General features: G+C 35.7%; 3 protein-coding genes and 1 long non-coding RNA gene across 10 annotated transcripts in view; 3 read left to right on the forward strand and 1 right to left on the reverse strand.

The window, feature by feature from the left end:
* The first annotated feature begins 616 nt into the window (after positions 1-616).
* Positions 617-12,417, forward strand: LOC148791283 (uncharacterized). The gene is made up of 3 exons (XR_016076565.1): positions 617-872; positions 10,544-11,408; positions 11,883-12,417. It is a non-coding gene; the product is annotated as an uncharacterized LOC148791283 (long non-coding RNA).
* On the forward strand, positions 897-10,036 carry LOC104595758 (putative NAD(P)H dehydrogenase (quinone) FQR1-like 2). Of its 2 annotated transcripts, none has more exons than XM_010256632.3 (2): positions 897-3,620; positions 8,585-9,271. In XM_010256632.3, exons 1-2 carry the CDS (start codon positions 3,076-3,078, stop codon positions 8,805-8,807), a joined length of 768 nt encoding a protein of 255 aa, XP_010254934.1. In that variant the 5' UTR covers positions 897-3,075; the 3' UTR covers positions 8,808-9,271. The 2 variants fall into 2 exon arrangements, with proteins under 2 accessions (XP_010254934.1, XP_010254933.1); XM_010256631.3 differs by lacking the exon at positions 8,585-9,271 and adding an exon at positions 9,576-10,036 and having other exon boundaries at positions 914-3,620.
* PEX11A (peroxin 11A) lies at positions 12,037-14,095 on the reverse strand. 3 transcript variants are annotated; one of them, XM_019197506.1, is made up of 4 exons: positions 13,261-14,095; positions 12,522-12,589; positions 12,270-12,426; positions 12,037-12,179 (listed from the first exon to the last, which is right to left on the reverse strand). In XM_019197506.1, the coding sequence occupies exon 1, from the start codon at positions 14,039-14,041 to the stop codon at positions 13,286-13,288; it is 756 nt and encodes a 251-aa protein (XP_019053051.1). In that variant the 5' UTR covers positions 14,042-14,095; the 3' UTR covers positions 12,037-12,179; positions 12,270-12,426; positions 12,522-12,589; positions 13,261-13,285. The 3 variants fall into 3 exon arrangements, with proteins under 3 accessions (XP_019053051.1, XP_019053050.1, XP_019053049.1); XM_019197505.1 differs by adding an exon at positions 12,666-12,874 and having other exon boundaries at positions 12,037-12,426; XM_019197504.1 differs by having other exon boundaries at positions 12,037-12,426.
* A 6,095-nt stretch (positions 14,096-20,190) lies between these two features.
* LOC104595759 (aminopeptidase P1-like) overlaps positions 20,191-26,011 on the forward strand; it is a 42,338-nt gene continuing 36,517 nt past the window's right edge. Inside the window, exons 1-5 of one of the 4 annotated variants that reach the window (XM_010256634.3) lie at positions 20,225-20,301; positions 20,406-20,460; positions 20,560-20,714; positions 21,034-21,097; positions 22,678-22,817. In XM_010256634.3, coding sequence (XP_010254936.1) covers positions 20,622-20,714; positions 21,034-21,097; positions 22,678-22,817 — 297 coding nt within the window. In that variant the 5' untranslated portion in view covers positions 20,225-20,301; positions 20,406-20,460; positions 20,560-20,621. Of the gene's footprint in view, positions 20,302-20,405; positions 20,461-20,499; positions 20,715-21,033; positions 21,098-22,677; positions 22,818-26,011 lie in introns of those variants that run through there. The other 3 variants (XM_010256633.3, XM_088887618.1, XM_088887617.1) reach the window with 3 other exon arrangements.

Here is a 26,011-nt window from a genome sequence, read left to right on the forward strand (position 1 = left end):
GAAGATCCCTAGATTTTAAAGATATCCATATGTTTCAAATACATCTTTTGTTGGTGGTCTCCTCGAGAAATTTATAGTTGATAAGATATTTATTGACGACCTATAACCAAAGTTATATATGGGAGTTCAACTATTTGGCCAACCACGGGAAACTGGGAAAGACAGCGGATGTAGAAATTCACTGCATGCACCTTTAAATCTAATACCTTTGTTGTGCATTAAGAGGAACTAACAAAATTAATAAACAAGCTCTGTGCACAAGAAATGTATACAAAATTAACAAGTATGCTTTATCCATTGAGTTGTGGACTATTTCTATACAAGTCATTTGTATCTCTTATTTTGTTTGTCCAAACGTGTTACAAACGTGTTTAAGGTGTAACAGAAAATCAAAGTTTTGATTTATTATGTGTTTGGAATCGTGGATGTTTATTCATTAAATGTTTTGTATTTAGTTTGTTTGAAAAACCGAAAAAGTAAGGATGAATCCGTTTATGAACACTTATGCGTCATTAGACGTCACATCAACAAAACAGTGAATAACATTGAAAAAATAGAGATGTTTGATTCCGTTTACATTTATCAGATAATTTTGGCACAATAAATGTTTATTGGCACCTTTCCCATTTTTTCAAGTAAGTTTGAAAATAAACGTTTTCCCATTTCTCGCTTCCCCCAACGGTTGTGCATTTGTGGCACCCGCAAGTTTTGATCCGATGCAACCCAATCTACCGTCCCATGATTTTCTTCTTTTGTTTCTCTATTCGTTGAAACCCTGACCACGAGCAAGCTTGACGTCGCCCGTAGATAGATGATCGGAGGAGTGAGACTGGAGCCCGGAAGAGCAGTGGACGTCGTTCTTCGTCGGCAAGGTAATAGATCTATCGTTTTCTATTTTTTCGATTTTTCCCTCTGTTTTTTCCTAAGTTCTCTGTCTATCGTTTTCTTCTTTGAGCCTGTGTTCTTCTTTTAGCATGCAGACAGATCTATCATTTTCACTCTTTACTCTTCACCATATATTTCTTCTTTGATTTTGAGCTTGAAAAGATACTCATTGATTGCATCTATTACACTGTCATCTTGCATTTCTTGATCCTTGTTAGAGATGGACTGAGAAGCAAATCCGTTTTGGCTATAGTTGATTTTACTTGTTATACTGCAGATTATTCAGTTGATTTCGGTTACTGTTGATTTCACTTGTTGTACTGCAGAAGCAATTCGGCTAATTTGAGTGTTTACTTTAGCCATATACAAGTAAAATAGAAAATCACGATCAAAAACTCAAAAAGGCAATAAATTCCCAAAAGAAAACAAGTAGAAGCAAGGCTGCCTCTGTCAAACCAGTCTCTCGGACAATAGGCTTCAGGACAGATGTGTAATGGACACCCTGCCTCTGTCTCTGTGCCTTCATCTGTTTCTGCACCTACATCCTGCATTTCTTCGAAAATTCTTGGTGCTTCCTTTTGGCCTTCAATTTTGGGCATAACCTATGACAGTTGCCGCCCATGCCACCATGTATTTCTCAGGCAAATCGTCAAACAACTCTGCAACTTGTAGATATATACATTTTGTTGCATCAAATATTCAACAACCACATTCTAGATATATACATTTTGTTGCATCAATAAAGATCTAACTCAAACCTACCAACCAAAATAGTTTGGCAATGTATTTGCCACCCAGGATTGACATCGAGGGCTGCGGTACAAGCCTTAAAAAGGGTCGAGAAAGTGAAAAATACAGGGCCTGTACCTCCCCTTCTCGTGCACTTGTAGAGCAAATATTGACTCAGTGAAGGGATTGTAGAGTAAAACCATTTAAAGAAATGGATTCAAGTGCTGGACCTGGTCAAAAAGGATATGGGGGATAAGGGTCCATGGATAAATAAAATTTAGTAAAGCATCCAGATGAGCTTGGCCAAGTGAGAATTGAGTATTCATATGGAATAGTTTTTTATAAAAACTTTGTTAATTTATAATACATTTCCTTATTTTCCTTTAGCAAGAAAAAGGAATGCCTCCTAACCCAATTAACAAAATATTAATGAAATAACAAAATAGAAGAGAGAGAGAGAGAGAGTCATATATCCACCGTTGAATGTGGATTATATCATATTTTCACCGTTGGATCTAAAAATCGGTCTTTAAATACAAGCACATGTAATTTGGACCGTTGGATTGACTAATAGATCCTATACACCAAAGTTAAAGTCTCACACTGAAACATCCATATGGTTGTTTCTTGAAACGTTCCACCAAACAGCATGAAATGAAAAAAAGTTTATTGTGCTGAATTATAAAAGGGCATTTTTTGAAACACCTTAACCAAACAACAAAACAAAAAACGTTTAAAGTGGATGTTTATTAGATAAACGTTTTTCCAATAAACAACCACCCAATAAACATAAAGGGAACCAAACACATACTAAAATGAAGTTTCCCCCAATAGATTAACATAATCAGAGAAATGCTGAAATGATACCTATATGACAGAATTTATTAAATAAAGGCCCATGATTCCAAACACACAATTACTTGTTTCAGCGGAGCTGTGTGGGTTGATAGCATTTTGGGTTGAAACATGGAGTTTAAAGTACATTGAGAATAGATATAATTACCTTACCCAAAAAAAGAGAATAGATATAAATATAAGGGATAAATATGGTGGATCAGAGAATTGGATAATTAGAGATCAGAGAATGTGGTAGATCAAAGGAGGATAATTAGAGATTAGCAAGCGTGGATCCTGTAGCGGCCCATTTGGCCATTTACCAGTTTCGTGCAGCTCGGAAGTTGTTTACCTATTACCAGTCGGCTCAACGCATTTTTTGACTGCCTGCGGCTGATAAGTGCAAACCCTGCGCATGATATGCTGAAATTGCCCGAGTAAATCCTTCACCTTGGAGTTTTACGACGGTTAAAACCCTCGAGGAGGAAACTCGCAAAAAATTCTAACCATGGTTGGGATCGGAGAGCCCTGCAAGCTCAGGAGTTAGGTCAAATGACTGAAATCAGTTCAATTGGCATTTGTAATCGTATTGGCAACGAATTCGCTCAGTGAGAATATTGGGTTTTTATGGGGAAAGGAGGTGGCTGCGTGCCGAGCAAAAAGCGATTGCCGTTAGTTTCTTCCGGTAATCCTCCACAAACGGCAAGGGAGGCGCCATTACCTACTGAAGACAGGAGCCCGACTACTGATGCCACTGTTTCAGTTGAAGATACGGCGTCGCTGCCGCTCCATAAGTTGAAGATATTCATTGTGTTCTATTCTATGTATGGACATGTAGAGAAGTTGGCAAGACGGATGAAGAAAGGTGTGGATGGGATTGAAGGTGTCGAAGGGGTTCTGTTTCGTGTTCCGGAGACATTGCCGGATGAGGTTCTGGTGCAGATGAAGGTTACTCCTAAAGATGTAGACGTTCCGGTGATATCTGCCGCGGAGCTAGTAATGGCTGATGGGGTTTTGTTCGGATTTCCTACAAGGTATGGATGCATGGCAGCACAAATGAAGGCTTTCTTTGATTCTACAGAGCAATTGTGGAAGGAGCAGAAGCTCGCCGGGAAGCCAGCTGGGTTCTTTGTGAGCACCGGTACGCAAGGAGGAGGTCAAGAAACCACTGCGTAAGTCTACTACTCTCCGCTCTATTGCGTGAAGAAGGAGAGCCTATTTTCTTTTTCTTTTTTTTTTTTTTTGTTGTCCCATCATGCTAAGGTCTTATTTCCTAATGTTTGGATGCATGTTATATACTTATATGTAGAAGAAGTTTGTGATTTGTTGCTTAAAAAAAGGTAGGGGTACTACTTTTGATTTGATACACTTTACGCAGCTATTATCACTTTTCATACTTGGAAGTTCGTGGAATATAACTGACGCAGGTGAGTCATGAGTGCCACTACAGTAACCTCAAGTTGATCTCTAAAAGACCTCCTTAACCCCAAGAGATCCTGTGTAGGATCCATCTATGCCAAATAACTAACTAGCCACAATTTTACCTGTTTAGTATAGCGACCCAAGGGTCCCTAGTGATCAGATAAAAGAGGCAAGAAAAAAAAAATCTATGGTGAACTCCTTGTTTGATTGGATTGCAGATTGACCAATTCGAGAAATGATAACTTTGCCTAGTGCCTTGTATTTTGCATTTACTTCATGCTTCACCACTAGAAATATATTGACTGTTATAGATCAAAAGATCTAAAAGAAACAAATACTTGCCAAGGCATCGCCTAGGCGACTAGGCAACCTTGGCTGGGTATAGAGGTGTCAATTGGACTGGTCCAACCCAATCCAGTCCAATGTGAATCTACTTACAAGTGGACTGGACCCAATCCAGTCCAAATCCAATCCAATATATTAAAATGTAAATGAATTGGATTGGATCCAATCCAAACCCAATGAAATATAAAAAATTATATAAAAAAACAGAACATATAAAAAATTACAAACATATATTAAAATGAAGAAAATCTGAAAATTACAAAAAAATACTCTTTTGGCATTGAAAAAACACTTTTGTAAAAGTGTTTTCATAAAAGTACTTTAATGAAAGTACTTTCGTAAAAGTACTTCCGTAGAAGTGCTTTTATAAAAGTACTTCCGTATAAGTGCTTTTGTAAAAGTACTTTCGTAGAAGTGCTTTCGTAAAAGTGCTTTTGTAAAAATGCTTTCGCAAAAATACTTTTGTAAAAGTGCTTTCGTAGAAGTTCTTATTATAAGTGCTTTTGTAAAAGTATTTTCATAAAAGTATTTTCATGAAAGTGCTTTTATAAAAGTACTTCCATAAAAGTGCTTACGTAAGTAAAAATACTTCCATAAAAGTGCTTTTATAAAAGTACTTCTGTAAAAGTGCTTTTATAAAAGTACTTCTGTAAAAGTGCTTTAATGTAAAAGTACTTTTATAAAAGTGCTTTCGTAAAAGTGTTTTGTAAAAGTGCTTTCGTAAAAGTACTTTCATAAAAGTGATTTTATGCCGGCTTCAGTTTTGATTGCTTTCAAATTGGACAAGGGTTTGGCCTCGTGATCGGATTATTGGAAATTTGGTTTAGATCCAATTCAGACCAATAAGAATATGGACCAATTTATTTTGGATTGGACCAATCCAATAATTATAGCGGACCGTCCAAATCCGATTTGATAAGGTTTGGATCGGATTGGATCCAATCCAAAACCGGTCAATTGACACCCCTAGCTGGGCACCTCACTTGAACACCTTGACTCATGGCAACAAGGTGCCAATTTAGTACGACAAGGTGGGTGCTTTATTATAATATCTATTATTCATATTGATACATCTTTTTTTTTCTTTGATAAGTATTTATATTGCTACATCTTACTAATATGTATGTTTATACATTCTATTATATACTATATTATTATTTATACCTTGTTTTAAAGTTTTACTATTGAAATTAAAAAGATTCGGTGGTTTTGAAAACGGAAAAATAAAAAAGAATAGAAATATAAATATGTTTCTTTTTTTGTTCTCTCTCTCTCTCTCACACACACACATTAAATAAAACAGCAGCTCCATCCTTGTTCTTTTTTTTTCTCTTTTACTTATTCTATTTCTTAAATTTAATTGTATAAAAATACAACCATATTTAGTTGCTATATTGAGATTAAAAAGTATTGAAATTAGTATTATTTTAGAAAGTATTGAGATTAAAAAAAAATGAAATACTATTGTCCTAGATATGATTAATTGGCATGTTTTAAGAGGAGATTTAATGTTCTTAATAAAGAGATGTTTTTTTTCCCAATTATATACATGCTGAATGGTATATAAAACTAGGGAACTAGGTAAACTTAGTTTTTTATTTTGTGAAATTCTTATCACTTAGGGTCGCTTAGGTGATTAGGCACTTCACTGTCACCAGAATCGCCTAGACACCTTTGACAACTATGAAATTGATTGTAAACAGCAGGACAATTCCTATTCATTAAAAAACAGGTCAATTCCTTATTGGTAGACCATGTCAAACATTAAAAATAACCTTTGCAATTTTTTTTGATAAGCTGTTTTTTATTGCCTCTATCATGAATAACTGCATCTCATGCTTCCTATAACCCTGTTCTATGATGGTTTAGACAAACTAAGAATATATTTAAAAATGGAAATGGTGTAATCACATTTATGGAGGTCATACACATTGTTCAAAACATGTATCTATAGAACGTTTCCTGTTTGTAGGTCACCTTTCAATAGATAAACCTATCTCGAGTTGTTAACCTGCCAATTATCATAGGATCATTAAGTGATGAAACTTTAGGGAGAGTTTGGGAAGAGTACAATGTACAGGACAACCTTGTATTTGGTTATTTTCACTGTACATATTTGTATTTGTACTCTTCCCACACTGAGCATTACATTCGTATACACTTCTTAAACTAGGAGAAACTAAACAAGGTAATCTCAGTATAAAGTGAAATATTATATTATGAACCTCAAAAAGTAATTACAAAGCCACTCCTCCAAGGAGGAGATGGAGACCCCGTATGATTTCAACTATATACTGTGATCTGTTATGTACAATATATTCTTGAGCATGTACCAATTTCCCTAAACCAATAATTTGATTCCATTGATCACAAAAGTGTTGGTAGTTGAGGCCATGAAAATCCCTCCACAATCCTGCCTGTCCGAAGACCATCCTCTCCATCCTATCCATCACTCTCTCTGCTGGGGATGCTATCCCTTGAAATACTCTGCTATTTCTTTTTATACACAGGTTCTAACAGATTGCCATAAGTACCAGCATCCATAGAAACCTCCCCCTTCTGTTAAATCTTTGTGCAGGCCATTCAGAAGTAAGTCTGCATGCCTGCATACATTCTGTGGGGTTAATCAAGTCCTAAAGAGGTTCAAAAGGTGTACCCACAGAGTAAGAATATGACAAATGGATCAGTAAGTGGTCAATCGGTTCCATGTCACCTAAACAGAGACTGCACCTGTTGATCAACACCATGCCTCTTGCTCTCCATTTTTGAGCCAAGCCACCATCAGGTGGTATGTGATTGAGGTTCTCTGGCGGAGAGCTTAGCTCTTCAGCCTCCCAATAAAAAATGTTTCTTCTCAATCTAGGTGCCCACACTGCTTGCCCTCCAATCAATTCACTGTCATTGTTTCACCAGTGCTTCTTGATCAATTGCTAATGCAAAAATGCTGTGATGAGAGACTTCCAAGGGATTGGGCCCACACCATACATCCTTCCATAAATTCACCTTCTCACCATCATCCACCTTGAAAGCTATCAATTTCAAGAACAGATCTTTCTGCTGTATAATACCTTTTCAAATGCTTGATCCATATGGCTGCAAGACAGGGTTAGTTTCTCAACCCCTCCCTGAGTCCCTGTATTTGCAATGAATTATCCTCTATAAAGCCTCCCTTTCCACTCATTACCTCCACAGCCATTTGTCCAACAGGTTCACTGTGGATAATGATCTGATGCCAATACCTCCCCCACCAGTTGGTAAGCAGACCTGTGAGTCTGTGACCATGCTACCAAATGGTACTTCCCTTCATCATCTGTAGCATTCCATGAGAAATAACACCAGGGCTTGGTTCACTTTGGAGGACTTAATTTTATGTTGAGGAATTCTCCTAATTTGCAATGTCAATAGGTTTCCTAGGAAGCCAAGGATTATATTTTTATCCCCAAAGCCAGTTTTAGAATTCTCAGATTCTAGTAGATTCTCTTCAAGGAGAAGAGGATCTTCACATCCCCAGTGGTATATCATCCAGGCTCGTGGAAAGGATGAGAGACCAAGCTGATTCACTAGGAGAGTAATCCCTTCCCATGTGTCAAGTTGAATAAATAAATGCAGCCTCAACCACAGAGATCAACCTGTACCTTTGATTTGATGGAAGGAACTGATACAAAATCTCTCTGCAAGCTTTAACTCAATCCCATTTATAAACCCAACCTAAATGCCAAGTCTTTTGCTTCTTTTCTGTGTAGAAATATAAACTGAATTATTTTGATGTTAGAAGAATGTCAAAGACTATTATTTCTTTCTGTTCTTTTGCCTTTAAAGAAAAATTATTTCTGATTTTTTCAATGTGTATATTTTTTTTTATGAATGCTGATGATAATTAAGTTCCACTGTAATTGATAGAAGAAAAAGTTAGGTTCAACATGGATATTACTACTTTTCGATCAAAAAAAAAAACATGGATATTACTTATGATGGGGAAAATCCTCTCACAGCAGAATGTCTGCTTACTGCCTTTGACTTTTCTGGACCCTTTTTTTTTCTGTTGGAGCTGCTTCCAGCACGCCATATGTGGACCTCTGCTCCGGTGATTCATTTTAGTCAATTATAAGTTTGACTAATATTGATATAAGTTCAATTGATATTGAGTTTTTTTATCGACAATATAAAAAATGATCTAATGTATGAGATGGAATAGAAATCCTAGATCATCAAAAAAGTTTGGAGTTAGGGAACAATACAAACATAGCAGATGCTACATTGAATTACTCTTCTTTTTTAGTGCGTCTGTTGTTTTTTTTTTTATTTTTGGGTTTCTGTCAATTTATATTGAACTCCTGCAAATTTCTTTTGATAATTGGGATTCGTGCAGGTTGGGAGGTCCAAATTTATTCAATGCTTTACTTGGGTGGGAGGCAAGCATCATCTGGGATTTTCTTCATAGCTTGCTCTATGTTTTTGGCCTTGCTAGCTTAACAAGTCTTTTTACCTTTTTTTCTGTCTTTTTCTTGGTAATGAAATTTCTCATTATCTATGTGTATACCTTTTTTTTTTATCAATATGTATGTGTATACCTCTATGACAACATCAACTAACTTGTAAGATTGACTGGTTTCTCTCTTCAGATTTCTATACCAAAACCACACAATTAAGTCCTAAACCTTCTTTTCTAAGTTGGTTATTTAATGTGTTTTTTGTAATTAAAAATAATTTATCTTTTCATTTGTTCCTTTTGAGCAGAACTTTCAATATCAAGATGGGGGTACAGTTAATCTTATTTTTATGAGAAGAGGTCATCAATCTAGATTCAAATTGTTTGTTTTTTTTTTCTGGTTTTTTTCTTTTATATTTTAAAGTCAGCTATAATGAAACTGGCAATACAAGCTGCTTTGTTTTCCAAATACATGCTGCAGAATTTAATACAACTTCCTGTCTGTCTTCATTTTTCATCTTCTCATAGATCTTGTAAATAACAAGCGACTTAGCTGGATATTTTTTTTTTTTTTTTTTTGCATGTGAAGTATATTTTTGTATTTGTTTTTTTTTACAAGATGGAAAATATCAACCAACCTTACAAGTCAGTTGATACATATATAGAACAAGCTCTTAAAAAAAGCCTAGATGAAACTTGCTTCCTACCCAATAGAGCATTGAATAATTTTGGACCTCGCAACTTGCATCCCAATTATCAAAAGACTTGCAGGACTTCCCATCCAAAATATACTTTTGTTAATTTCATAATTCTTTCAGTTTGACAGTCTCTTGCAATTAGAGAGATAGAATTGTCTGGTGGAGTTTTGAATTCACTGCAATTAGTCAATGACCTGCTAGTGTCCTTTGTTTTGCAACTTATTTCTTTGCAGTTGGACTGCAATCACCCAGTTAGCCCACCATGGGATGCTCTTTGTTCCTATTGGGTACACCTTTGGAGCTGGAATGTTCAGAACGGACTCCATTAGAGGAGGTTCTCCATATGGTGCTGGAGTTTTTGCTGGTGATGGCACAAGAGAGCCAAGTGGGACAGAGCTGGCGCTTGCAGAGCATCAGGGCAAATACATGGCAACATTTGTCAAAAAGCTTGCCCAAGCATGACTTATATTGACCAGATTGTTATCTCTTCCATTCTCTCTCCTTGTTTATTGATTTGAAGGATAATTATATATTATGATTCTTAGCGTGTGTTTTAGATTTTAGGACAGTCAACATACTGTTCTTGTCCTGTTCTTTCTATTTTATTGTTCTGGCGCATTGTTCAGAAAGTTGTATATGGTTCAAAGACTCCTTGTTTCATTACATTTTTAATAATGATGAGTAGTTGGATGTAGATGTGTTGCTCTTTGAATGGTTAAAACACTTGCTCCATTTGAAAACAATGCCAAACTATATGCAATTCATCCAGTGGCTCATCATTGGTTTATATATTCTGTTCACAAGCACAATCATGCCATGCGATTGTTAATCCCTATATCCATGTAAAAGAGCTCATACAACTATGTGTCATCTTTATCTATGGCCTAGCCAAGACCAGGCTTCCAGCCAATTCCAAATTTTGTGTTTCTGCTAGTCAATAATATTCTCCTTTGACATTTTTTTATGTAAGAAAAACAAAAGAGAAACCTTGTAACACAATTCTTCTCTCAGTCATTACCTGAAGGGGATTCTTCCTTAATCCTGTCTGATTACATTTCAGTCTTTGGGGATTCACCAGGTCCCTCAGATTGGATGCTAGAACTGCTCTTCAGCATTAAAAAGAAGGGTTGCTTTTCTTTTGATTGATCACATCTTGGTCCTGGGCCTGTTTGTTTGCATGTTATGCGTGGTGCTATCACAGGAGTTCACAATCTCTACCATCTCTACTTGGATAATGTACCTTTGCTGTGAAGTTTAATCTCAATGGTGCTAGGCACTGATCAAGGAACTAGCTGAACTACTTCCTTATCCATGCAGGTGAAGAAAAAACGGTATGTTTACTTTCATCATTCTCAACATAAGCCTGACATTTTCTTTTTCTGCATCCTTCCATTTGTACGTGTGTCCAAGCAAATCTTTGTTAACAAGAAAGAAACAAAACAACAAAGTGACAAACTAGAGATTATGCCCTTTCGGCAGAGGGCTTGACCAACTAGGGGCTGGGGGACCCTTCATCTGGTTGGGCCACTGGAACTTTGAGACACAGACTTCTAATCTTTATTTCAAATCCCGATTTTGGTAACTTTGACATTTTTATCATGTACCAACACTAAAATGTCTTAAAGAAGGATTGATGCATTATGTCCTGCCCGGGAGATATACATACATTAATCTTGGGTCGTTTGTAAGTGATGAGTAGGATGTGATCTATTTTGCCTTTTTCCCCAATTGACCTTGTTGATCCGTTGATTCTATTTTTCCTTATAATTTAGGGAGTGTTTGCCAATATATGTTTTTGCTGACAGCAGTTGTTTTTGTTTAAAAAACATACACATCAGTAAAATACCCCCTCATGTTTCATCTTATAATACTTTTGGAACTAGTTTACTCTCATTCATAAGAATTAAAAGTATATAATTGATTTTGCGTCTCAATTTGTACAAAGTTATCCAGGACTTTTCTGAAGGATGGCACAGGAATTCCATAGCCACGGAGAAGCAAGACTTTTTTTTTAATGAAAGAGAAGCAAGGTTTTTGCTCTTCACAAATCACAATGGCCTTTTCAGGTAAGAAACTCGACTTGCAATTTGTATCAATGTTTCATATATGCAAAAATTTTTCAATCCTGGTAAGATGATCATGATGGTTTCAGATTTTTTTTGAAGAGTAATAATAAAAAAATTTATTAATAGAAAAAATATTTGAAGGTACTATTTTGGGCTCTTTAATATCACAATCCATGGTTGGCAAACAATACAAGAAGTCAAAGACTTGTTTAAGGGCTTAAATTTGACGATTTAGGGCTTGATCTGCAGTCATATAAACATGGTTCCCTTGTTTTTTTTTCTCTCCTTACCAGCAGCTTGTTATAGGCGTGGGTGTTAGATGGCAAATAACCTATCTATTCTTACTCATTGTTCACTCATTTCTGTATCAATTTTTCATTTTTATCATGTACCAACACTCATTGTTCACTCATTTTTGTATCAACTTTTCAAATTCTGAGTCTGGCTTTTCTCTTCTTTCTTTTTTTTTTTCAGGTAGCAGCATGACATCATGCAAATAACTGGATCATGTATAGCTGTGAAGTTAAGATTGTTTATGGCTGGCATATTTTCTTTCTACTCATTACTTGGTGAAATTTAACTGGCATAATTTGTTTATTCTCATCATCATCACCATGAGCACAATTAATTGAGCTATAGTCCCTATGCATTTCAATTTCTCACCAAATGCAGATTACAGTACCATTGTCATCTTTCTGCTTCAGAAGAATGGAGGGGTCCCGTTTCTTTTCTATCATCCATCCCCCACTCCTCGAGTTATTGCTTTGATATCTATGAAATGAATATTAAATATTTTGTTTGTTACTCAATATTATAAACAATAAATACCTTTCATCACAGAGATGTATATGCTGATCTTACATATTCCCTCCCTGTCTTTTGCTGATATTTTCTCTTCTTTGCCGCATGTAAATCTGGGTCTGAGTTGTCATTTATTGCTGTCAGCTTAGGGTCAGCCTAATGATCAGACTATGTAAATAGCAGAGTTCTCCTCCGGTATGTTATTACAGTTCTGCTCCTGTAATGATATTCCATTCACTTAGATCTCTGTTCATACTTTTACAGAAACAATAAAGATATCTGTTCATACACCTGCTCCAGGAAATTGCTAACCTTAGATATGGGCAGTACTCAAAACGAGAGTAACCAAAGCACCTTAGTCTGTGGATTTAGACAAAACTCTGCATAAATAAAAAGGAAAAAGTTAATGGCAATCAAAAAAGTTCGTGGTAGGTGATTCATGTAATTTTTTCATACCATTCAATAGGCTTTAGTTTCACGGTTTAGATTGATGAGTTCATACTGTCTGGTCGATACTGGATATGTCCCATCAAAGAGGACTCAGGTCTGGATATATCCCAGATCTGTTCCAGTTTCCAAAAGCTTCATAGAGGGGACTACTAACTCATACTCCAAAAATGCATATCCACGATTCTTTGTACAGTAAGTTCAAACCCCCAAAAAACCTGCACTTTGCAATAGGTTCTAAAGTTCAAACGCTTTTTTTTTTACAGTAAGTTCAAACGCTAAATTAAATATCACTTCTCGAAAATGTATTCCACTAAATTAGTACATTCTTGCTAGTTGAGAGTTGAGACTTGAGAGTGTTCTCATCATTGTTCCAAGTAACTACAAGAAGTCCAGAGTCCAAACTGAGTTAAAAGATAATAAGAAGACGACATGAACAAGAGAGAGGCTTTTATTATTTTTTTTGGGTTTTTCAGGAAACCTTGATGAGCTCAGATCGTTTCTTTATCTCTGTCCCTATAACTATCCACCTTGCGTGATTTTCTGCTCCTTTTATGTTCACTATTATAATCGACATCGACAAATGGCGACTGGTGAGTCGTACCTCAGCAAGTAAATTCCAACTCAGCTCAGCAAGACAGCCAGTTCTTATGCGTACTAATTAGAGCCGATAGAAGCCCTGCCGATGCCAACAAAAGGGGATCCGATAGGAACCCCTTACCATCCCGAACATCCGAAAAGGTCATCAACCAATCCGCAGCATCTTGAACGATGGAGAGCTTCTTTATCAACTTCTTCTCCCCCAGTTTACGCATCTCCTCCGCTTCCTTATCGTACCCATGGCCCGTCGATTTAGCGAGCTCGATACGAGACTTCAAACTAGTTTCTTTCTCAATGATCCTTTTCAAGTCTCTGGTTTTCAAGGTAGTACTACCGAAAAACCCAATGAATTCAGCCCAGGCCGCGATCTTCTGCAGCTTCAACGAATATTTACTATCGAGGAGACCCGCTTTATTCAACCAAACGAGCTGCTCGACAAAGTAATAAAAACCCTCACCTCCATAAGCGAGAACAGAAAGGATTCTCTCTACGTTGGAATCGAAACTGGCGTTCCTCAGAGCGTTCAAGTCCTGAACGAATTTACCTAATCGAAAGGCTTTTCGACTAACGCCGACACTGGACTCGAAGCTTCTTAGGCGACGATTTAAGGGTAGGGATTGGGGAAGAACCGAGGAAGCGAGGATGATCTTCGTAGCGTACCTGGAGATTTTAAGTAGCTTGTCGACGCCATCCCTCTTCGCGAGGTAAGCTTCGAGATGATTCAAGAAATCTCTCTCTTTCTGTGTATTAGGGACATCATTGCTAGGCTTTTGAGCAGGAGCCATAGGAGGGGGAAGAGCCTTGGCTTCGAGTGGAGGTGCGGAATGGCGGTAAATGACCGAACGAATTGCTTTAATAGTTTTAGCTTACGTCATTGCTTTCTTCATTACAACATGCACAGTTCCCGTTCACGTTCATCAATCAGAGCCGTGCAAGCTCTGCCAACTCCCATGGTTTGCCGCAGAACCGAAATCCACATCGATGACCGTCTGATTAGAATAACAATAATTTTGTTACAAAGAGCCGTTGCAAGATCCACTCTCTCTTAAAAGGAATTTTGAGTTGCTTTAGAACTTCAACTTGCTTTCTGTTCTCTCCTGTTCCCCGTCAAACCAAACACAACCTAAAAGAAGGTCCATGGTCTTCAGAACTTAGAACTTAGAAGGTGAAGACCGAGGAGGGCGCAGTAATATGTCCATGCCCATAGTTATGGAAACAGTCAACAGAACATGTTTTGTCTTATGCCCCTTTTGGTCATTTACTGCGACCACAGTCTGAAGCGGTCCGGTATTTGAAATCAATGTAGGGGCGGCATTTTTAAGAAAAAAGGTGCTACATTTTTTAGGCTTTCAAAAAAATGCTGTTTTTCAGAAAACGTTTTCTTTGTTTGGGGCCGTTGCCGGTTGTGGTGTTTTTTAATATTAAATCGATATATTATTGAATTTGGCTTCAGTCAGGACAAAGCCTGTTCAAACACGCTTTACAGCCTTTCATTGAGAATATCTTCATGCTTCTATGTTTTATTTTATAAGGAGATATTCTCGATGCAAGGGTGAAAATGGCTGTTAGAACGGTGTCGGTACAACTTTGCCCTGATAGAAACCAATCCCTATATTATTGCTGCAAACAGTAAAAACGAGAAAATACTACGAATTATATTTTCTCACATTTCTCAATTTCTAAAGATGGTTTGAAAAACGTTTTTTCAGAAAAGAATAACAACCAAATATTAGGCATGATCTGAAAAATAAATTTTAAACGTGGCACTACTTTTCAAGAAAAGACATCTGTTCAAACACCGGTTAAAACACGAATACAGTTCCCTTTTTATCAAATTCAAAACGCCAGTTGATCTCTCTATTGGACGGCGATGGCGGTTTCTGCCACATTGGCTGCATCCACTGTCTAACAAGTCTGGACTATGCTACAAGAGCTCCAATTTTGAGATTTATGTGGAGTGTGTGCAATTTTATTTTTGGGGTGGGGACCTTTGTAATTTGGGTTTAGTGTTATTTGGTTCCCGAATTTTAAAATGTAACAATTCAGTATTTGAATTTTTAAAATATGATAATCCAGTATTTGTCGTTAACTAACTGTTAATTAACTGATAAGTGATATTAAAAAAACACAAATGCCTTTCAAGTATCATCTTATTTTCTTTATCAACCATCCAGGCATTGACAAAAAATTAACAATCCCAAATTCTTGTCTCTTCTATTCAAGAAAGTTGAGGTCATTAGAATGCCCATTCAAACGTAACCCCAATCTTCTTGAATGGAAGAAGCAAGAATTTGGGACTGTTAATTTTTTGTCAACGTTTAGATGGTTGATAATTTTGGGGACCGAAGTGACACTAGGCACAAAATACATGGTACTAATCGGGAATTTTCCCATTTTTGTGTATATTCAATCGTCAAGCTAATTGCGATACACCATGTCATCTCTATTAACGTGAATTTAATGGTTTACCATCAAGTTGACTGTTGACGACTTATTATCTAATTAGTTCCGGTAGAGATTTGGATTAGTCCTGTTGTTAATGGATTTATGACTTTATGTATTGATTCTTACATTTCAGATAGCGACGGCCAACAGGTATTGGTTGAGATATTTCGATTATGGATCTGCTCCTCGAGAGATTTTTCTAATATACGGTGAGATGTGCCTGTGAGGTAGATGCGACTTGCGCTCTATGAGGAGCAGATCCCAACCCAGATATTTCATGTGACATGCTGACATAAAGTGTCATGGGATTTTCTCCTAGCACACCTCACAGCTCCATACCATCATGTATTGGAGATGTTCCCGATGTGTGGTTGGAACACACTGTGATGGTGGTGAGAAGAACGTTCTATGAGGACCATATCCGAATTCTTCATTAATGCTTTATTCATGACTTAGTAAGTCATTTATCTTGGCAAACATTTGCTTGGATAAGTGTATTTATCATTGTTCTTTATTCCCTAGTTAAAATCGTACAATGAATATTTTTGCTAAAAAAAGTGATATTATTGAAGGGATAATATTGTCTTCTCACATATTAATAGTTTTTTTGTGCAGATGGATACATAATTTACCTAAATCTTAAAAAGGTACTTGCCCAAATAAAATTGTGTATTTTTGCTATAAATTTTCAATAATTATTTGAGATTAAACTATTGTTATTTGTCATAGATGAGACTATTAATTTAGCTGAAATCATGAGCTTTCATGAGTTGGTTCGATTCGGTCGTAGGCTATTTGGCCAACCAAATTGATATGGTCAGGTTAGGGAGTTGGTCAGCTAAAATCGACTAACTTTTTTGTGAAAATCGACCTACTCAAGTTGTATCGATTTGGATCGATTTTTTTGTCTGGTCAGTCGGTTCAAAAGATTTAAACTTAAAAATTTAATTTTATTTTAAAAATTATAGTACAATTATTAAAAATAAATTTAAAAATTATATTTATGATATAAAACATTTTAGACTATGAAATATGAGAAGTTTCTCACTTTTCCATATTAAAAATTATATTTAAAATATAAAATATTAATATATATCCATGGTTAGGTCATTTGATTTTGGTGAGTTTACAAATGGCCAAAGTGAAATTGATCCAACTTGGTCGAATTGGGAAAATTTTGAACCAAAGCCAACCTAAAATACTAGAAAACCGACCAACTCGAGTCGAGTTAATCGGGTATGTCGATTTCATTAGTTTGATGAATAAACCTAATGGAAAATAATTATTGTTATTTCAGTATTATAAAAACTTTATTAAAAGTAGTATATAAAATATGAATAATTATTAATTATTTATAAAATTATAAATATAAAATAATTGTATACTCTTATGTGTTTCTATTATGGTCATTTACTATAACACATCTTTAGGAATGACAATTTTCCCCATCCTCGATAGGGACCCAACTTCGCCGACCCGATGGGGTCGAGGATAGGGATTGTTTTGGCGGGGTGAGGGCAGGGACAGGGATTAATAGGAATCCCCGATCGGGGTTGGGGATGGGGATTGTGGTCCCCACCCCGCCCTGACCCCGATTATATCTATATATATATTAAATGTTATTTCTATTAAATATACTATTATATTATTTATATTATATATATCAAAACATATTTAAAATATTATTTATAATTTTTATTTTTATTTACTTTAAATAAATTTAATTAAAAAAACCATTGTTTGAAAACACTATAGGGATTTGGGTCCCCACGGGGAACCCATCCCCATCGGGGATTGGGGATGGGGGTTAATTTCAGAATCGGAGTCGGGGACGGGGAATATGATCCATGCCCTGTTGCCATTCCTACACACCTTATAGTTTTACATATTTACTTAAACCTACCTTATAGTTTTCATTTTACTAAAACATCCCATATATTTTACAACTTATTTATTTAATCAACCTTTCATTAAGGAGTGTTTGTTTTTCCATTAGATCCATGATTTTTTATTCCAAAAATACCCTTAACACACTTTTTTGTATAAAAAACAAAATTGAGCAAATATAACCAATATAGTGGTTGCCCGTGTCTTATTAAGGGCAAATTTTTTCTCATTTTTTGTTTTTTTTATTCCATGTCATTTTTTAAACAACCAATGAGATGCACTTTCCCAATAACCTAAATAATTTATTCTCCTAAAATGTATCCTAAACTGCCTCCCCCACTTTCTTAGAATTATCTCTAATTATAATTTATCTTCTAAATTATCTCTAATTCCTATTTATCTCCACAATTATCCCTAAACCATGGAATTGACGTAGGTGGGGTTGGCTCCAAGAATTTAGAACCAAACTCTACCCAGTAACATATTGGATATGGTTAGTTCATGAACAAGTCCATGTCAATTCAAGATTGGTTCCTGTAATGAAATGGTGGCCTATGAGCTTTCCCGGCCTCTTTGCTATTAGATGGCCTATAATGCTTACAAGGTCATTATTTATGGTAGGGCTGTTCATAAGAAGGCCCAACCCGATCAAACCGACCAACCCGGACCGACCCAACCCGAGTCAGCCGAGTTTTCATCAGCACCGGTCGGTTTTGGGTTGTACAAATCCATAAACCGAACCGACTTAGTTCCTACTGAACTAAAAACTGAAATATCTGAAAATATATATTCCAATATCTATATCTAAAAAATATATTATGTAATATGTCATATATATATTTCCATAAAATATATATTCCAATATATTTGTATGTATATTTTTGTTTATATATATATATATGTATATATATATATATATATTTATAAAATACATATTTCAGTTTTAAATATATTTTCAGAAAACTAGGTGGCCATGGGGGGCATGGATGAACTTAGAGCCGAAACCGACCCAACCCGACTTAAACCGACTAGGTCGGTTTTGCTTAACATTGGGTCGGTTTCGGTTTCCATCTCAGGTAACCCGATTAGGTTGGGTCGGTTGGAAAAACCTCAATAAACCGACGCAACCCGACCCGTGAACAGCCCTAATTTATGGAAGTAATTTAGGTTACATTCGGTGTGCCTTTCCGTATGGGCTATTGGCTGTTTAGAAGCTCGACAACTTACATTTTTGTCTTTTCCCATTTGGTTAAAGGAAGATATAGCCACCGAAAGACTCCACCATAAAAAGATACAGAAGCCTATTTTGGGCTATTCAAATGGAGCTTTTTGACTGTTATTGTATTGTTTTTACATAGAAGGATACACAGAAAAACATGCCTCCAATCAAACGCTCTACGGACTACCAAGATCTTTATTTAAATCTCCACTACATCGACAGTCAGATTTTTCAAAAGATATTTAAAAAAACAATGCCAAATGACACGTTAATTTGTTGATGATTACAATAAATTTGCCATTAACCTTAAAAAACGTTAAAAGTATGATATAATTAATTACTTGTATTGATTTTTTAAGGGCAAAAACATTGTTGATCTTTTAAAAATAATATCAATAATGGGCAAAAACGCTGTTCATCTTTTTCTTATTGCCATTTGTTCATCAGAGCTACCGCCCACCACCACCCGCCACCGCCGTCCATTGCCGCCTCCACCCACCTCTGCCTCCGCCTTTGGCAACGTTGCCGGAGGTGGCGGCGACTTTGATGAACAAATGGCAATATGAAAAAGATGAACAATATTTTTGTCCTTTATTGATATTATATTTTAAAAAAATTAAATATATTATTTTTATTGATATTAAATACCAAAAGTTACCCTCATAGGCTATTACCTCATTTTTTAAACAAATCACAATGACAAGAGAAGTTTTGATTTCCGGTTCCCTATCCACGTTGCCGAGAATATTTATTCGAATTCAACTGAAGTTGCACTATACGTGCCGACAAAAAGTATCTAATTTTAATATGAGTGAGTATTCATGGAATACAGAGAGATCGGGCCGATATCTCTTTTAAGATAATTGATCGTGCTGGTTGATATCATCATACTGTTAATTTTGAGGATTGATCAAGATGGGACCCACCGCTTATATTTTACGCAAATAATGATGCCTGTGCATGTCGGACTTCAATTCTGAATTCCGCAATCCCTATCGGAGCCTATCATATGTGGACGTGGTAAAGCGCGGATTCGAACTTGATTATGATACGTGTCAAAAATATTAAAAAGTAAAGGCAAAGCTTATTGGGCGTTATTTTGGGTAAATTACATATAATTACCCTCTGGATCTGGAGTAGTGTTAATCACCTCTTAAATTTTAATTTGCAATAAAGTACCCTGATTCTGATAAATGCGTCGGTGAATTTTGAAAAAGATTGTAATGTGATTGTTTAAGCTTTTCTAAATCTTCAAATTACACTTTTTTTCAATGATTTTTATTTTCATTTGTTACCGATTTTAGTTGATATTACTTTTATGGTGTATTTATTGTATTTTTATAAGAGTTTTTTTTTTTAATTTTTTGTTAAAATTTATATTCTATAAAAGTTTCTGAAGTGCGATGTTTTATAGAAGTTTCTTCCATCATTCAACTTATAAATGAAAATTTAGGGATAATTGCCACTAGCTAGCACAGCTGTACACTTGCACAGGTAGTTATCTGTAATTTACTTTCTTTTAGATTGATAATGATAAAAAGACCGGATTCAATACTCACAAAACGGTGCTCACACCGTGTATATGTTTTTATTGATAGAGAGATATTCCCAATCAGTTGCAAGTGGCTGTGAGCAGGATGTGAGAACGATTTTGTGAGTACTGAAATCCGATTACGGTGTGAGAACGATTTTGTGAGTACTCAATCCGATTTCAGTGATGGTCTTATAAAGCTCCCATCATTCTGGTTACAGGTTTTTCCTCCATCATCGGAAATTCGTCGGAAAACATACACATTCAGAGAGAGAAAGAGACAATGGAAGACCCTCTCGACGCTTTGAGGCCTCTAATGGCTTCTCATTCTCCTCCACTCGATGCCTTAATTGTTCCTTCTGAAGACTATCATCAGGTCATCCCTACTCTCTTCCGTGCGTGTATGTTATGGTGGTGTGCAAGTGTCTTTGTGTTTTTTGACTTCAATAATCAAAATCAAAATGTCTAATCTGATGAATATATCTGTACTAATCTATCGTATTTTTGGAAATCCAATTGCAACTGCGTTGGAACTCGTTTTCTTAATAAACTCTGTTCCTTGACCATCACAAAGGTCATCCGATACTTGTGTTCATTAATTTCAATTAATTCACTTAGGGTTTCTTTTTATGTGCTTTAGTTTGTTTAGTACTTTTAACAATGTATTCTTTTGTTGATGGATATTTGTGTGGCAGAGCGAATATGTGTCTGAGCGGGACAAAAGGCGCCAATTTGTTTCTGGATTCAGTGGCAGCGCTGGTGAGTTTATCTAACTCTATCTTTCCGTTTTAGTGACTTTTGCTCGATATGAAATACGAAAATACTAATGACTTATTCAAAACTATGGGTGGTAATGATAAACTATTCCGTCTTTCAAAACCGATATTCTTTTCCTTCTCTATTTAATAGTTTCTGAATTTATAAATACTTAGCTGGTAAAACAATTCGTATTCCAAGCCCTTCATGTACCGTGGTTTGATAATTGTAATTTACTGATCAGTAAGTAAATCCCACGATGCTTTATAAGCATCGCTTTCAGAAGCCAGTATTAGCTAAAGTCCATATGGACTTGCATGTCCAGAGGCTTCAAGAATGTTTTGTTACAGAAGGAATACTTGTTGAAGTTTTACATTTTTCTTACGATCAACAGAATGGTCATTCTATCCATCTTGATAATCTTATGGAACAGAATCTGGGTTGTTTCTTAGCTTTTTGGAGTGAAATGATTGATGCTACAATGAGAGTCTATTCGTTTTATTCTGTATCTCAAATTTTAATTAGCAAAAAGAGAAGAGATCAGAGAGCATTCTGAATGAGGAAATAGGAGTTGAGGTGAAGTCATAATCCTGGCTGGCTCCTGAACTTCTGGAATCATAGTTTTTTTCCCCACTTTCTCCTTTTTTTGTTGGGTTGAAAAAAAAAGAAACCCAGAAAGCCTTCTAAAATTCCAAGTGAGCAGTAAAAAAAAATAAGGTATGTCAACATTCTCTTCCTTGAAACAAATAGAGAGGTATTCTTCATTTGAAAAGTATTCGATTTATTTGAAATTGGTTTTTGGTTCAATATGAATTTGGGAAAAAGTATCCCTGTAACTTAAGGTTGAAGGATCTGAGCAAACCTGACAGTTTTTGGATCTTATGGTAGAAAGACTTGGTAAGTGGCTGGCGTCTTGAAATGGAAATGACATATCCTTTGGAGAGAGAGTTCTGTTGATGAAAGACATCTGACATAATCTCCTTGTTTATTATCTATGAACCTCTGAAGGAGTTAATTAGTGTGGTGGAAACATTGAAGCATTTTCAGATACAGAAGCCCACAAAAAAATCGTCTTCTTAAATGAAGATATGTGATTAGACCTAGGGAGGCAGGTTTGTTGGGTACTCGAAACTTGAAAGGGAAATCTTTCATCAGCGAATGTTTGTGTGGATTCCCTCATTAATCTAATAGTATCTGGTCATTAATGATTCTCAATAAACGAGGTTTTGATTCTATTGGGTGGGATTCTAAGGATGCCCCTTTTTTTCCCTATGACTTGTTTTCATTTCTCCTACATTCTCCTCTTGTATGTGTTATATATGTTTCAGGAGAAGAGTGTGCCACATTGAGAAAAGACATGTTCATCCAATCGTGACGACATTGGTTTCTTCCAGAAGTGTTCTCTGTTTTCTTTTTAATTTTAGCTGAACTGATATTAGTAGCATCTCAATGCATTCTCTTGCTGCCTTGATGATGTGAAGTTGGTTCCTTTAACATTGCTATATGCATTTATTTCATTCTGAATTCTTATCAGGTTACATATATGCTTTTGAAGCCTCTATTTATTTGAACCTTTCATTCAGGTTTGGCACTTATAACAATGAACGAGGCACGACTTTGGACCGATGGGCGATACTTCTTGCAAGCAATGCAGCAGCTAAGTGACCGTTGGAAGCTTATGCGCATTGGGGAAGACCCATCTGTGGAGACTTGGATAGCTGATGTGAGTAGCCATTTTACTGAAAGTTGTATACATTTTCAAATGGGATTCTTTTAAGTTTTTTGTTTTTTGTTTTGTTTTTTGATGAATACATGGAATGCTTATAAGTTAAAAATAAATTTCCAATTTGTAAGGGCCTTGACATAATTTTTGTCTAGCCTAGCCCACAAATTTCTGGGCTTGGACCTAGTTTTTGTGTCCAGTCTTGATCCAGTCTCAAGCTCACATTAGGCCCAGAAATTTGTGGGCCAGGTCTAGGTCCAATACTTTATGCCTAGCTTGAACCAGATTAGATTACAATATGATACATGTAGTATATATTTTATTATGTTAAGTGTAACATTAATTTTGTGTCATATTTTTTCCTCGTTATTACTTATGAGGCTTCTGTTGTTGGAAGCTGTTGTACTCTTTTTTGATCAGCAAAGGTAGAATGTATTAAGTATATAATTAAACTGGAGGTTACATTGCTGTGAGTAAATTACCCACTTCCAACTGATTATTTAAATACAATTAGAACACAAAACCCTGAACAAGCATTCCAATCAGGTTTAAAGTAGTGATACAATACTCCCAATACGGGGTGTATTGTATCTGTATCCATGGCCATGGATACGAGATACACCACAACTAGATACATATCCCATGAGTCGTGCATGTGGGCACAATACACCTCCATATTGAGCCGTATCACATTGTATTAGTGGATACGGTCCGATACGCACTGATACAAAAGCATATTGGTGCCTAGTTTGATGAAACTATGTATTGACTGCTTTTTGATTATTTTTGAACTTTAATAAAATTGAAAATTATAATCATAAAAACTGAAATAGTTAATTTAAGATTTAATTTTCCTCCAAAATTTAATAAGAACTGAATGTTAAAAATGACTTATTTTATCTACCTTAAATGATTTATATGTTTGATTTTACATATAAATTATATGTTAAAAATAAAAGCATATTTATTATTTGAAAAGGTAGAGTTATTATTTATATGAAAATATTAAATAAATAAAAATTCCCAACAAAATTAATAATTATTGAAAATTATAATTATAAAAACTGAAATAAATAATTTAAGATTTATTTTTCCCAAAATTTAATAAAAACTGAAAGTAATAAAAATAATTTATTTTATCTACCTTAAATGATTTATATGTTTTATTTTACAATTATATTTTAAAAATGAAAACATATTTATTATTTGAAAATAGAGATTGTTTATGTAAAAATCCTAAATAAATAAAATTTCCCAAAAATTTATTAAAATATGAAAACTAGAAGTGAGAATTATTATATGACGTGTACATGTTTTAATGTCCCGGTCTTGTTGTTTGCAATGTTTCTCTTCATATAACCTATTAAAGTGTGCATTTCTCATGTGTTTATACCTTATTCACAGATAATTTAGCTTTAGATTTAGTGTTATTAATGTATTTATGTGCTTTGTATGCATTTCCTAGCGTATCCAAGCGTTCCGATATCTTTTGTCCATATCCATGTGTTTTCAAAGTGTATCCGTATCCATATCTGAACTATCCGATACGGTACTCGATGCCGATACTTTGATCATTGATTACAATTTAGCCCAAAATATCTGCTACCTATTTGCCCCTTGTTTAGCTAAAGCATCTGCCATGCCATTTGCAGATCTTACCCATTTAAAAGTAACATTTAGTTACCTTGTTAAACATTCAATTTTCCGGATCTTGTGCCTTTAAATCCAAGGCATTTGGCTATGAAATTGTCTCAGAAGCAACCATCTGGGAGTCCCCTTCCACTTCCAGCATCTGAAACCCAAACTGTTTTGCAAATTTCAGCCCTTGAAGCAAAGCCAATGGTTCTGCTGTCAACGAATCTCCTTGCTCTACATGATCCGAATATATCGCTAGTAACTTACCTTCTGAATCTCGAAACCAGCCCTTGCTTCACTTCCCAAAAAGTTCCATCAAAGTTTAGTTTCACAGCATTGGTTGTTGGTGGTTTTCCATTCCATAATCACTCTCTCCTTCTCTTGAGCTGAATTTGTCACTTCCTTCGATGATCGCAAAATATCATTAAAGGAGAAACCATGGAAGGTTTCCAAGGTTTTTATCCAATGTGCAACTTTTATCTTAATTGTATCTATGATCTCTAATTCAGACCTGCTGTTTCCATCGAAAGCCCTCCCATTTCTTTCTTCCCAAATAGTCCAAACCAGTGCTGCTCTCATTGCTTTCCACAAAATTCTTCCTCTCTTCTTTGGCTGTCTCAAAAAGTATCAAAGAGACCTGCCACATCTCGGGGAGGAGTACATCCACATCCAAAAAGAGAATAAAAATGCTCCCAAGTCCCAAGTTCAACGCACAAAAGTACAGTGAATAAATAAATGAGAAATACTTTCACCACTATCTTTGCAAAGGCAACAAAAATGAGGGGAAAGGCATTTATTTGGCCTTCTTTTCTGTAGCAAGTCACAAGTATTTATTTTTCCAAGAAAGATCTCCGAACAAAGAGCTTGAATTTTTGGTGGAATCGGCTTGCTCTAAATTTCTTTCACTGGGAGGTTTAAACCCAAGGTGGTAGGCTGTATTAGGTTATTGAAGAAAGAAGCACATGTGAATATAGAATTAGTAGTAACTGCCCAAACCTTTGAGTCCTCTGTTCTTTGGTCCAAGAAGACTGAATCTAACTTGGCCAAAAGAAGTATGCGAGTCTCACATTCCATCTCTCTTAGACCCCTTCTGAAACCAAAATTGCAATCCAAGAATACTGAATCTAACTTGGAAGCTATTTTACTTCTTGGACTGCTGCCCTTTTGTTTTGAGCAGCTGGTGTTTGCTTCTGGTTAATGAATTGATTTCTGTTATTTATAAAAAATAACATTAATTTTGTGTATATGTATATATTATATGTATCATATAATATAAAAGACTATATAAATATATATATTAAATATAATATATTTAAAGTCTATAGGCCTAAAAGCCCAGCCCATGCCCATGTAGGTGGCCTGAGACTTGTATTTCTGGACTGGGGTCAGGTTGTGGTTGTGGGCCAGGTCCTGTCTATGCCCCTTATTATAGGTGCCAAGCCCTGGCCTGGCCCATGATCACCCCTACTTAGATGGCTGTAAAGAAATGATCTGTATTCTTTGTGTTAAGTTGGATATGTTTACATTTGATAATTGTATAAGAAATCTTACAAGGTGTC

This window comes from Nelumbo nucifera, chromosome 5, assembly GCF_055504915.1.
Source record: "Nelumbo nucifera cultivar China Antique chromosome 5, China Antique-T2T, whole genome shotgun sequence".
In the NCBI taxonomy this organism is placed as follows: domain Eukaryota; kingdom Viridiplantae; phylum Streptophyta; class Magnoliopsida; order Proteales; family Nelumbonaceae; genus Nelumbo; species Nelumbo nucifera.